General features: G+C 42.6%; 1 protein-coding gene across 5 annotated transcripts in view; it reads right to left on the bottom strand.

Annotated features, from left to right (window-relative positions):
• Positions 1–14700, bottom strand: part of hivep2a (HIVEP zinc finger 2a) — a 119323-nt gene that overhangs the window by 20434 nt on the left and 84189 nt on the right. For all 5 annotated transcript variants that reach the window (XM_088089056.1, XM_042503671.2, XM_088089057.1 and 2 more), the window contains 6 exons: positions 6790–6864; positions 5328–6677; positions 2538–4420; positions 1483–1743; positions 1045–1213; positions 301–394 (listed from right to left, as the gene is read on the bottom strand). In XM_088089056.1, coding sequence (XP_087945182.1) covers positions 301–394; positions 1045–1213; positions 1483–1743; positions 2538–4420; positions 5328–6318 — 3398 coding nt within the window. In that variant the 5' untranslated portion in view covers positions 6319–6677; positions 6790–6864. The remainder of the gene's footprint in view (positions 1–300; positions 395–1044; positions 1214–1482; positions 1744–2537; positions 4421–5327; positions 6678–6789; positions 6865–14700) is intronic.

The raw sequence follows: 14700 nt of genomic DNA, 5'->3' as shown, positions 1-14700 counted from the left end.
GGGCTGAGCGTCAAAAGATACATTTTTTAATTGCGATTAATTGCAGAATTTCAATAGTTTATTGCGGTTAATCGCATTTTTTAATCAAATGTTTCCAATTCCACTTTTTTTGCATTCCAGAATAGTTTTGAAGTCGATATTGACGAGGTAAATCAATTCTTAGCAGACTGTCTTGATTAAGAATCCAGTACATGTGAATTTGCATTTCAAATAGTCTGAGTTTGGTCCATTTCATTACAGCTTAATGACAAGGGTTATTGGAAATTTTATATTTGCATAAGGAAACCCAGACTTTCTCACCTGCCATAGAGAGGTTCGTCCTGCAGGCTGTCCTCACTGATACTCTGCTGGAGGAGATGCTGGTGGTGCTGGTGGTGTTGGTGAGATCCTACACCTGCACATACAACAAAGGAATGTATTGTACGTAATGTATTTTGACATTGAACTTATCCCTACAGAGGAAATCTCATATGCTACTCCCATTCTTTGCAGCTACAACCTGCTACTTTATATAGCTAATTGGCTAGAAACACTTCAAAGTCTGCTTGGTTCATTGCATAGAGAAAGCCCCCAACTTTTGTTATCATGCAACTGAAATGTGAATAAAAGGTTTAGGAAAATGTCATGGAACAGGGTTGCAGAGAAAATTTTTAAGGAATATAGTGATGTGAAAGTTAATTATCATACTGTATACATTTGCTTATCTACGATATTGAATAAAAATGCAACTGGCGGGAGAATCTCACCTTTAGTTTAGTTATTGTCAAAAGGCAGACTTTACATATCAATCTTTTAAAATAAAGTTGCAAGTCTTAATTATAGTGATAAAACATTTGTTCAACCAAAACTAACCCTTCTGTTTTCATTCCTTTAAGGGTCATTCTGACCGATAATATTAATAATTTTCTAAAACCATGATACCATGAAGCCACAATATTTTCTGAGACAGTTATTGTACCCTGAAAATTTCATACCGTTACAACCCTACTAACCAACTACAGATCATTTGACAACACAGTTTTAGAACTGTAATGCAAGGCTTACCACCAGTGCTACTGCCAACTCTCTTGGTTCTGCTGGCTACATCGCTGCTGCTGTGGGGGGATCCTGTTGGGCCAGGCCATGCCCCATGTTCCAGACTCTCCTGTTTGATTGACATCTCAGCGCCCCCTGGTTCCTGGACGACTGCCTCTGGATAAACACTCAGTGAAGCCTGTCAAATGTATGCATAAGCAGGAGAGTTTGTCAGTCCTTCTAAAATTAAATGTTGTCATACTTGTTAAGTGTGTAAGCGCCAAGACACCAGTTAATAGTGGGGCCTTGGTGCTTATTGAGCCCCGTTTTTTCTCTAAACCATCTAGGTCCAGGTACATAGGTCCTCAAAGTAAAGAACAACTGACACCTGCTGTTTTGTTTAAATGACCATCTAGAACTTGCATTACACTGCTTTTTAAGAAAAATACTAGAGAGCTTTTATGCTACCTGTCGAACAAGATATCCACGCCGGCGTTCCTTCATTGCAGAGGCACTGGAATATATTTCTCCCTGTCTGGAGGAGGACAAGCTTCCATAGTCAAAGGATTTGCTGCGCATTTCAGGCAACTCTGTGGGCAGCGTGCAAGGTGCCTGCTCTGATGAAGACCTCCTCATCTCTCTCTGCTGGTGGTGGCTGGAATGACCACTGCCAGGCACTGTCAGGAACTCCGACTGCTTAGGTCCCCCGCCAGATGCCGACGAGTCATCCTAGTTCAAAAAAAACAAGGACAGTTGTTAACTTTGGATTCACTGGGAGCATGATGTGTATTCTAGGTGTTTTCTGACAGCATATATTGGTAACAATACTATTAGGGCTGTCAAACGGTTGATTTTTTAAAATTGCAATCAATCGCAGAATTTCAGTAGTTAATTGGAATTCATCAAATTTTTATATCACGTTTTCAATTCCAATATTTTGCATTACAAAATAGTTATGAAATCCATATTGACAGAGTAAAGCAATACCAGATTGTCTTGATTAGAAATAGAATAACAGCAAAAAACTGCATGGGAGTAGCATAAATGAGTAGAAGACTCATGGGTACCCACAGAACCCATTTTCATTCAGATGTCTTGAGGTCACAGGTCAAGGAACCCCTGTGAAATGTCCATGCTGTTTTTTCATTGCCAAAATGTAGTATATATTTTGAAGCATTATTCAACCTCCTATCTGTGAGACTAGCATGACATAGTCAAGACTTCTGTATTTCTCAGGTCTTCTAGTTTCAAATGATACCAGTATTAATCACTGCAACTCTAAAACTCAGTCCGATACAGCCTCTTGAAGATAGGAATGTTGACTGGCGATTGAAAAAAAACAAACCCAAATTTGTTATGTCCAGCCCTTTATGGCACTGCAATTAACACGCTAACACTGACAGCCGTAGATACTATTGATGTACCATAGCAAATGTAAGAACAATGCAAGCTACAAAATCCATGCTAAAAATGCTGGAGGGGTAGTCAAGATACTTGAAAGTATTAAACACAGGATGGGGTACCTGTTTAGTGGGTGAGACAGACTTGAGGCCTTCATCTCTGTCAAAGGACATGGAGAAGGAAGAAGAGTGGGACAGGTTGCTCTCCTGACTGGGGCTGCGAGAAAGGCTGGTGCAGGTTGACTCAAAACTTGATTCCCCTGACGAGTGCTCCATATCTGCCAGGCGCAGCCTCTTCTTCTTGGGTGGGAGTTTTTCCGATGGCATCTGAGCGAGTGTGTCACTCCTCTGTGGCAGCTGGAACTCCTCCACATGCTGCAGCTGCTTCTCTGGTTCCTTGGACATTGGAGCGTCTGTATCTTTCTCAGGCTTGTCCGGCTCCTCCGTCACCCTGATCTCAGGAACTTGGATGTTGGGTTGTCGGACTAGCTTATGTGGGATGTGATAAGGCTGGCCAGGTGAGGCTGCGGCTGATGAAGATGAAAGGGAGGCCAGGTCACTGTCACTTTGAAGCTGCTGCTCCATGCTCTCTGTCCTCAGCAGGGCAGATTCAGGGCTAAGAGCATCTTCAAAGATCTCGCTGTCGGACTGTTCAGAGTACTGGTTAGATGGAGCTTTATCTGAAGGCTGATACCCTGGCTGCTCAAAGGACTCTGACTTCTCAAACGAATTTGGCCGGCTGAGGGAGTTAGTGTGCTGGATGACTGATATGACATTCCCAGCTGCCTTTCTGCCCTCGGAATCAGGAAATAGAGCAATGTCCTCCGAGCACATGCTGGCACAGGTATCAAAGCTGTCGGACTGGCTATGAGCACTGTGAAGAGAGCCCTTCCCTGTTGGAGTCGCTCTCGACCCATCAAGACTACTTTGTTTAAACTCGTAGTCCCCTATCATCTCTACTGAACCACTGCAGCTACTGTCGCCGTGCCCAGGGCTGTCCTCTTCATCCCCAACACTCTTCTCTTTCCGCCTTTTTCTTGTGGCTATTTCTGACATGCTAACTTTAGTACCATATGGGCTGTAGGCAATGTGCTCTGGGACTCCTGAGCTACGCTCACCAATTTTCATACCCAGAGATGAAGCTAAATTCTTGGGCATGTGTCCACAGCCCTCAGCCTCTCCTACATGGGCTTCGTTGGCTGAATGTTCAAACGCAGCCTGTCTTCTGAGTCTGCGCCCCGGTGGGTAAAACACATCATCCGATGTCATCATCTCATCGAAGGAGTGGCTGCCTCTAATCCCACTAGGGGGTACACTAAGGTTTGGAGGGGAGGAAGTTGGCATAGAGTTACTCCTGATAAGATGTCCAGAATCTGATGGAGGCTCCAGAAGTCCCGTACTGCTTTGACAGGGTCCTGTTGGATACTGCTTGGGATCTCCTGAAACTCCTACATCCCCTCTGAAACAGATATGATCCTCAGCTATCTTCCCCATGTCCAGAATACCACCTGTTTGCTTTAAACCAGCCAGGCTGGGGTCTGCCTCTGCCATGCCCACTGTGATAGACTGTCTGGATCGTGAGGGCCGGTAGTACCAAGTCCGACCAAACATTATCTCTTCGTACGTCTTGACATTAGTATTTGGAGGGCTGATCTGCTGCTCCGCACTCTCGGAGCGTGAAAAGTAGCCAGAGTCTGTGCTGCCTTTGCTGTGAGGACTGAGGAGGTTCAGGGACTGGGACATGGCAGAGTCAGAGTCCTGTCCTTTTTTCTCATTCAGCCTCAGGGCCAAACGTTGTTTGATGGTGGGGGAGTCATCCAGTGAATGCGCCCTCCCGCCAGCGTGTGATGCCAACATGTGGTGTGACCCCTTTATATCCTGAAAGGGTGGGCACTCCAACCCTGTGGAGGGGACTCCTCCAGGTTTGGGAACAATAAGGATAGGCACTTTCATAGATCCCACAAGCAGCTCTTCAGCTGAGTCTGCATATGCTGGTTCCACACCACCTACACAGTAAGAAAGATTGGAGCACGATATAGAGAAATGTAAATTAGAGCACAAAAAAGCAGATTAGAATTGAGTAAAACTTTGAGTAGAAAATATATACATGTAGGCAGTGAATGAGTGCAAAGTTAGGTAGTGTACAGTAAAACAATAACGGTCCACATGTATTATTGTGAACTGGCCCTCTTATCGAAATTGATAAATATTAACATTTTTTAATCTTTTAGATTTTGATCATTAAGAAATTGACCAAGTCCATTCCAGCAAACCTTAATATAGTGATTCCAGCATATTGTGTAAACATTAAGCACAAAAATCCTAAGAATGACTATGCTCTCTGTTCACTGAACATGTTCTTATTGTCTATACTCTCTATCTAGAGTTTGTATAGAGTTTGGCAAAAGAGCCTTTATTCTTTCACAGAAGGACTTAAAGAAGCATTCATTAGAAGCATTCATTAGTTTCTCTCGGCCGTTTCAAAGCAATGTCGCAGGACTTTTGTGTGTCATCTTCAATATGCCAATGCCAGGATGTATCTTAGCTGGTGTTTTAATTGTTCTTGTTTTTATATTTCACTTATATCTTATATTAACATTTCTTTCAGTCCTTACATTGTTTTGGAATTGTATATTTTAACTTTGTATATTTTTTCTCTGCAGTTGTCTGCAACTTATGTTACTGCCTGTCTTGGACAGGACACTCTTGAAAAAGAGATTTTTAATCTTCAGAGGGTTTTTCTAGTTATATAAAAGTTAAATAAATAAATAATTTACCAACATAGTATTGGGAAACTAAACAGAGGTTACAGGCGGTGTTTTTAAGAACTGGGCTTTTAGGGAGAACAGCTTTATGCATTTTAAGACTTTAATGGCTGATTCTGAAGATGTTAAATTTTGGTTGGGGGGTTACCTGTATTCTTGTCAGCTTCAAAGGGGATCTGGGGGATGGGGCTGTCTTTGTCCGTCAGCATGGTTGAGCCCTCCACACCTTCCTCGTCTGTGTCAGTACTCTGCTCTCCATCTGAATGGACCTCGGCCTCACCCACTGGGGATGCCTGGTCCATGTCCCCGCTACGAGCCACAGCTAGCTCTGAAAATGGTACGAGTCCAGCCTTGATGGCATGAGCATGGGACTTGCGATGCTTGTAAAGGTTGCTCTTGGTTTTGAAGGAAAACCCACAGGGTACACAAGGATATGGCCTCTCTCCAGTATGTGAGCGGATGTGCTTCTTCAAGACGCTGGGCTTGGCGCAAGCTCGACCACAGTAGTGGCAGATGTACTTACCAGGCTTTTTCGGCTTCTGCTCTTTTTTGCTGTAGCCCTCCTCTCCAGGCTCGGGGCCGGACTGAGAATACTGTCCAAATGAGCTGGGTAAACTGGGAGATTTCTGGCGGGGAAACCTCCCTGCTCCAGCCCCGTGAGGATGTGTATGTCCTGGGTGTCCTACAGGGTAAAGGTCATCCGAGGGCAACTGGCCAGCAAAAGGCCAGGCGTGAGGCTCTAGACCTGGCTGGGGTTTGGCTCCTGAGAGGAAGCGCTCAGTTTGGGGGTGCTGAGGGTACGGCTGGCCGAGCTGGTAGGAGTATCCCCTTGGGAACCCCTGAGCAAAGGGCCCTTGGGGGTCTTGAGATGGCGGGCCTCCCATGGCTCCAACTACAGAAGGTCCAGATAGCAGCTTCCCAGAATTCCCTGTAATTGCGTACTTCTGCTGGGGTGCTGATCCCCCAGTGGCACCGCACGGCAAACTCTCGCGGTGTTTTGCCTCTGGGTCAGCAAAAGTGCTTCGTTTGGTGGTTGCAGAGGGCTCAGACGCCCACTTTCGTTGTAGAGGTGCCTTCTCCTTCACTGGTTCCTTACTTGAGCATCTCGGCCCAGCGGCACCTGATTCATGAGCCTCCATTTTGGTGAAGCTCCTCTCGGGGTTAGAAGAGGGAGGAGGGAGGGGATGTGGGGGAGTTGGGAGGGTAGGTTCTGGAGGGTTACAAGGTCCCAAAACTACCAGACATGATAGCTGAACCTTTGATGGCTGCCAACAAGTTCACAGAAACAGGAAGTACCCGTCCATTGCTGAAACAGACTGATTGTAAAGCCAGGTTGTAAACGGGAATCAGGAAGTGGAAATAAAAGGGGAGCTTTAGTGGATAACATCAGAAATGTTTCTCTCCTTTTGCCATTTTGTAAACACCTATGTTGCTAATGTTGCTGTGCGTAGTTTTTTCTGTCCAGTTCCATCTAAAGGCAGAAGTATCCTTGAGTGATCTGGAGATGACACAAAGAGAAGAAAAATGTTTGTAGACTTGTGGAGCGCATTTTAACTTAAATCTGTATTTAACAGCTGCATCAAATTAAGGTTAACATACTGAATACTAACTTTTCTTTGGGGAAAAGTGCTTGTAGATCCTCTTTCTTTAACTTCAAAAGTCATCCAGTTTTCTCACAAAAAGACCTGCACCAAAACAAAGGAGAGAAAAAGCCAATTAGTTTTGTTATTTAACATTCCATACAATCCAAAACACGATGATGGTACTCATGACAAGTTAACCTGTAGCCTAGCATCTTACTCTTACTTTTAGCTGCTTTTGTGTTTAAACCTTGAAGTAATTTACAATAAGATGTAACATTTTGGCTGCTAAGTGCAACACAACACAATGTATTTTGTTGAACAGAGAGAACTCATTAAGTTGTCAAGTACATTCCTGATGTGCGAATGTAAATGTCAGTGATTGCTCAGTTAGTTTCTTCGCGCTGGAATCCATCTGTGCTTTTTGCCTTTTCCACCCCTCCCTCCTCCCTCCCTCTCTCCCGCCCTCCCTCCACTCAGTGAGTCACAGATGCAAAGCAAACCCACGCTGTTCCTAAAAAGACACAAAGGCTTATAAATAGCCCTGTGGAAGTGACGTCGGAGTGTCATAATGTGTGTAGGCGTCCAAAAAGGCCAAGTCGAAGAGCAGCCATCAGCGCTAACACCTTTCCTTCTTCTCTGGGTGTCAGAGTTTGATCTAACTTGGTATGTACTCCATCAAAAAGCACACAAGAGTGCGTGCACGCGCACAGACACAGACACAGACACACACACACACACACACACACACACACACACAGAGAGAAACAAAAAGAGACACACACATACGTAAATACAGTACTTGCAGGCATTGCAACTGCACTGCAAACAGTGCAGCAGACAGTGTACGTGTGTTTTTCCGTTGTTTAACGTTTCTCAACCACACTAACACCTGACAGTAGAGAGCCGCAGAGTGTGTGCGTGCTCACAAACGCAGGCACGCAGGCACACACGCCTGCTGAAGTTGCATTTTTGCTTTGTATTTCCTCATCTCAGGGTTTAAGCAACCTCCCTCGCACTGATTGCGACATACACATACAGACACATCTATGTGCACACACAGTGCGGCCTCAGTGCTGGTAAGCAGGGCTCAATGACGTGTGTGTCTGGGGGCCCAACGTGAGATCTATAAATAGCAATTGAGGAAAACATGCTGTATTCTTAGCAGCAGGAATGTTAACTTTGGGCTACCTTGTGTTTTTCACATGTAGCCCCCTGCCCTTACACACACACACACACACACACACACACACACACACACACACACACACACACACACACACACACACACACACACACACAAACATTAGCTCAGACCTCGGTTATATTTTTATGTTTTCCATGGTGTTAAGAGTGTAAGAATGTGGTCTGAAACTTAGAACAATGGGCATTCAGTTTGGCATCAAACAGGTACAATACCCTAAAGAATGAAACACACCAGTACCGCAGTGTCATGGCTTGGTGATGAACTGCATAGAGCGAGGAAGAAGAAGAAGAAGAAGAAGAAGAAGAAGAAGAAGAAGAAGAAGAAGAAGAAGTAGTATTTGTAGTAGTAAAGGTCCAGTAGCGCCAAAAAGAGAAGGAGTTTAACATAACTACTACGTTCTAAATTAGACCAAAACAGAATTGGAATCAGGTCAGGTTTAGTGTTAGTTTATAGTCTACATGGAACTGACTATATACTAGAAGGAGATTGGCAACAGAAAGTTTACTGATCTGGTGGGGAGTAGGGACAGTCTGGAATCGGACCTCGAGTGCAAAAGGGTATTGCATAAGATGTTTCAATTGTAATCGGTACTGGGTCATTTCAGTTGATACCATAAAGGTATCGATATTGAACCTTATCTGGCACAAATAAGAAGAGATGAGGGGCACATCTGGGACATAAACCCGAGATCATGTCTCATCTGATCCAGTTTGATGATCTTGTATTGTTGTATGAGGTGACCTAAACATTTTGGTCATTCAGACATTTATAAAATTTGCAACAGGAAGATTGTTTTTCTGATTCCCTTCCCAGCTAATTTCAAGGTAGCTCTAACTCTAAACAACTGGACTTTGTTTTCACAATGGCTACAACAGGAAACAATTCATCCTTTCTATTTCCAATGCCAAAAATTCACCCAATTTGACCAAATTAATTTCTGCTGCTCGGTATGGACTATTTGAAAAAGATCTTTTTTGCACACCCAAGATGACTTTAGTGAACAATTAGAGGGCAAATTATATACAGTATACACACTGGACTGACCAGTGAAAGTTCAACCTCTTTGTTTTCATTCCAAACAGCCATATTTAGCTTCCCGATTACTGATTTCTGGCTACTGAAGTTCTCAAAATTCAAAAACTTCATGTAACTCTTGCTGCCATTTGGGGTCGCAGCTTTACCGTCTGCTATTACGCTCACCTCGACGGATATCTGACCTCCCTACACTCACACACCCACAATAACTCAGGAGTGAACTCGACCTTAAAGCATGCAGATAATTTAAAGTTAAACTCCAGTTTAACCTTATGTAAGGTTGACTGGTTTTATAATGAAAGTGTTGAATGGTCGCAGTCTGCACAGTGAGTGGGAGCTGTGTAGTGAATGGCTTACATAAAGCTTTATTCATACATGCACCGGCACAACCTGCCCCAGTTCCTGTGCGTAGGAGAGACATAGCTACTGGTGTGTGTGTGAGCGTGGGAAGTGTGCGTGCCAGTTGTGTGTTTGTTTGTGTGCGTGTGTAGGCTGGCAAAGGGCATGACGAGACACCCAAGTTGTAGGTAGGTCAGAACAAGAGGCTTTACTCAGTGGTAAAAATAGTAAGGCACACACACTCAAACACTGACACAAAGTGATTTATCAGAATTCTTTAAATAACCGGAGTTACTTAACATAAAGGAGCAGAGATCAGATCAGCTTTCATAGACATGGAAATAGATCTAGGTGGTGTTTTATACCCACTGCATGCTTTTCTTAGAATAACCTGATCTAAGTTTCTTTTTTGTGTTTATGTGTAGGCAAACTAAAACATCAGAGCAGCACAATGTGTCGCAGTTATCCAATCACAAGCAGGCAGTTCCAAAAAGTGATACTGCAGAGAGATGTTAGCGAGGCATCGGGATCTGACCGCTCAGTGCTGTAAGGTGAAGTGAATGGATATACCTCAATGTATTCATTGAACAACCACTGACTTGTTCATGGTCATGTTTAAACTCCCAGACAATTCAAAGGCAGCCACAAGATTTTAAAAGGTATTGGAGGGACCTATGTGATGGGTTCTGTTAATTTTCCCTTTTAAAAAATTATTAATTTTTTTTCAATAAACCCAGAGAATAGAGAGAACGAGGTACAAAGACAGAGAGAAAAAGGAAAGGTGAGACAGACAGAGAAGGAGAGTGACGGAACAACAGAACAATACAGTGGATAACCATCGGGAGAGACACAGACTACGTGCGAGAGAGAAGTGGAAAATGTGAGAGAGAGGGGCTGCAAGATGACTTAGTTGGCACTGTCTGCCTTTGCATCCCTCATAGTGGAAGAGACGTGTGTAACATTCAGTGGAGAGCAGTGATTACCATCTGTACACCACATCCCATTAACCACCACTGGAAGACGGAGAGGCACTAAGGGGCATAGCCTACTCTGCTGAACCTGTTGTGTGCAAAACGCAGAGCAATGACTACAAAGAGCAAAGACTACTGAAGTAAACAAAGGAAGAGAAGAAGAAGAAATGGTGCAAGGAAACATGTCAGCCCTTATATTGTAATAAATGTTTTGATATTGTTTTTTTTATTTTTACAGTAGAAATTCAGGTTTTTAATCACTCTCAGGCCTAAAACTGCTGTTTTGGTTAAGCTTGGATAAGCCTGTTTGAAGCTCTACTTGGTACTGGGCAAAGAGAGAATCAGCAACTTGAAAATAGAAAATTTGTTCCATATTGCTACTATTGTTACTGTTTTCCCCAATATGATTACAGAATGTCATTTGAAAAGTGTTATTCAAATATATCAGATTCAAACTCTAGTCAAACATAATTTCAACTAGCTGAACAAAACAAAACGCTGTCCTACGCCAGCATATAAGAGCTTTGTTTTGTTGACAGCTACAAAAAATGATCTATGTGACATTATGTGGAAGGTTATCCACAGAAGATTAATGTAAAAATAAAAATCAAAATTCCATGACTTTTTCAAAACTTTTAAAGATTTTGACAAATTCCATGACTTGTCCAGGCCTGGAAAAATGTTATTGTGAAATTCCATGAGTTTTCGAGGTTTTCCATGACCGTGGGAATCCTGATAAATGATCATGAAAGGGAAGACTGAGTTGGCTCGCCTTTTAGCTGGTATCACCACCGAATCAACATCTGTGTAAGAACTGTAAGCCGGCAGGATGGGACAGGTATGACCTTCTTACAGTGTGCTATGTGTGCATGTCACCCCAAGTAGATTTGAAAAGCAGCTAGCAGCATTGTATTATATAAAGTTTTATCATCCCTACAAAACACATTTTGGACCAAAATAAAAAAAGTACTGAGGCATCCAGCCTCACTTTGTTGACACAACTTGAATCTCCGAGGGAGACACTTCTTGGATCAAATGCTAACAATGAAATGTTCTTGTTGTGAGCTCCGGGCTGTTTGCAGAATCAATTGTGTGTAGTTTGTCCTGTGGCTTCCTTTCTGAAACACCTGTACCTCATATAACAGTGCAGAGGGAAAATATCTCAACCGTGTCTCGGTTTCCCAAGTTGTTTTCTGACCTCTTGTGCTTGACAAAACTTAGGTTAAATGGAAACGAGTTGATACACACAAGATTCAAGAGAACTGCGGTGCATGCAGGTATGTACAAGTGCACTTAAACACACATGTACTGTATGCCCAAAACCCTGGAGGTATGAATACTGTGTGGGCATTAGCCATGCAGTATGAGCAGAAGGCTGTGCTGTGTGTGTGTGTGTGTGTGTGTGTGTGTGTGTGTGTGTGGAGCTCTATGAAGTGTGTGGGAGGCTGTTCAGTCCTTATTGGGCTGAAGGCCCTCTCTCTCCCTCTCTCTTTCACCTCATTTCATCGAGCTTCATTGGAATGACAGTCGGGAACGATGTTGCCAAAACGACAAGAAGATAATAGATCAACATTTGTGCAAATCCCGGTCGCTCCTTCTGTCATTATCAGTGTGTGTGTTTGAGTGTGTAGGTTTGACATCAAGGTTTTGATGTATTCATCTCTCTTTCTGAAACACGCACACACCAATAATCAAATGTCTTGTTCAGATATGCAGTAGATAAGCCTCTAATTTATTTTCAATGAAATACCCAGATGAGGGCAGAGCTGGCTTCTGGTAAAACTCTGTGTGTGCATGCGTGCGCGTGTGTGTGTGTGTGTGTGTGCGTGCGGTGGGTAGTTATTCTTAAATTGGCCCGCCAGGGTGCCGCATACCAACTGGAATGGTTGGAATTCCTGTGACACAAAAACAGAGAGAAAGTATCTTTGTGTGTCTGTGGGTGTATGTGTTTGTCTTGCCCTGTCTGTCACTGTTTTTTTGCTCACAGTATGCAGAATTATATATTTCTAATCATCAAAGCAGAAACAGAACACAAAATAAACAGGGAAACAGAAAGGTGAGAATGATACAGAAGAAGAAATGAGGAGACAAGTATGCAGTAAAGGGGAGAGGGACACCATGGACCAGAGTAGGGGACACTATGATGCAGAGATGACACATGGAGGGAAAAATATGCTGGGATACAGAACAAGACAAGAGTGAAATTAATTTACAGGCTAAGGAACAACAACACAAAAGAGGAAACAATATAAGGACATTTATCAAGGAGCGGAAATGAAAATGAGAGTGAATGAGAGGGAGCAAGTACATAAAGGAGAAAATGATGATGAAGAGGAGAGAATAGGAGGGCAAAAGACAACACAGAGAAGGGAACATGGATGCTAACAAGGGACAAGGACACAGAACAAGGAGGCAGAAAAAGTACAGAGAGGGAACAAGAAAACAGAAATGATGACAGAAAGAAAGGACAGATAAAATATAGAGTACAAGATCAGACTAAGAAAGTGAGGAAACTGAGGAAAAGAAACAGACTTGAGAAAGAAAACAAGATACAAATCAGGGAACAAGGACATAACAAAGTGAGCACAAAGGACTCAGGTGGGAGGCTAAGAAAGGAGGATACACATCAGGAACAAGGACACAGCTATAGAGACCAAAGCTGTACAGAGATGAGGGAACAAAGAACAAAGGGATTAAGGACACAACCGACTATGGCTAAAGAAGACTGAATAAGGACGCAGGAGAGTAAATGAGGACACTAAAATAATAAAGAGGTAAGACAAAAACCAAAGAAAGGGAAAAGGGTACAGATGAGTGAAAAAGGACACAACAAAAAGCATAAAACAGGAAAGAGATGACGAGACAAAAACAAACAAAGTGGATAAGAACACATGTGGTGACACATATTATATATTGTTAAGGGAATAAATACATAACAAAGTCCTAGTACACAGGACTCAATTGAGAAGCTAAGTAAGAAAGACACAAATTAAGGAACAAGGACACAAAAAAGAGACCAAAACTATACAGAGATGACAAAACAAAGAACAGAAAAAGGGAACGAGAATACAGATAAGGGAGCAGGACAAAACAGAAAACAGAAAGACAAACACAGGAAAGACATAAGGAAACAAAGAGCAAATGCAGTGAACAAGAACACAAGAAAGTAACTCAGACTCGAGGAAATAAAGACGCAGGCGAGTAAGTGAGGAGACTAAAACAGGAAAGGCATGAGGAAACAAAGATCAAAGACTAAGGATACAGATGAGGGAATAAGGACATAAAAAATGACTAAAACAGGAAAGAGGAATACAAACTAAGGAAAAATGAAATAAAATGCAAAAAAAAAAACAAAACAGGAAGAGATGAGGGAACAAAGACTACAGGAATGCGTATCCTTGAAAATCATACAAATGATGGAACAAGGACACAGCAAAAAAGGACAAAATTAAGAAAACAAAAACAAAAGAAGGGAAAAAGGTTACAAATGAGGGAACAAGGACACAACAAACAGTTCAAAACAACATAGACATCGGGACAGAACAGAGTAAGGCTGTAGAAGACAGATTAAGGACAAAGGACAGAAAACGAGGAGACTAAAACAGCTGAGATGAGGCAACAAAGAACAAAAAAGACTGGACAAGAACACAAGAGAATAAGAATATAGAAGATTAAGGACTCAAGTAAGGGAATAAGGATGCAGGAGGGTACACAAAGTGACTAAAACAGGAAAGAGACATAAAACAAAAACCACGTAAAGGATAAAGGGTACAGATGAGGGAAGAACACACAACTAAATGACTGAAACAGGAAAGAGATGAGAAAACAAAGACCCAAAGGAACTATAGAAGGATACAAGATTGGGAAAAAGGACACAACAACGAAACTAAAACAAGAAAAAGATGCAGAAAAAAAAACATAGAAAGTATTTTCCCCCCAAAAAAGGAAAAGAAAGAAAGACCAAAGACAGGTGGAAGTTTACGATGTGGAAACAAGGCCACAACAAAGAGAAAAGGAAACAAAGGCCAAATAAAGGGAGCAAGGATATAAACTTGGGAAAGAGGACACGAAATAGAAACCATAACGGTACAGATTCAGGGTGACGACTAAGTAGAGGACTCAGGGGAGGTACCAGTGAAATGGGATGTAGCCAGTGGAGACGAGCGCTGTGCCAGCTGATATCAGGTTACTGTACCACCACTACCGTATACCAAATACATGTATGCATGGATTAGACACACACACACTCACACACACAAAGGCCGGGTTCGTATTTCTGAGTGGTAGGCAAAGTGTTCTGGTACTTTGGGTGGTCAGACGCTGTGTAAATTATTGAAACATGTTACTAATGGTTTCCATTCAGTGATTAACCACTTCATACAGCCAGGG

This window comes from Plectropomus leopardus, chromosome 16, assembly GCF_026936395.1.
Source record: "Plectropomus leopardus strain MGB_pleo_1.0 chromosome 16, ASM2693639v1, whole genome shotgun sequence".
NCBI classification, from domain to species: domain Eukaryota; kingdom Metazoa; phylum Chordata; class Actinopteri; order Perciformes; family Serranidae; genus Plectropomus; species Plectropomus leopardus.
Note: the sequence above shows the minus strand (reverse complement) of the source record. Positions and strands in the feature narration are given on the sequence as shown.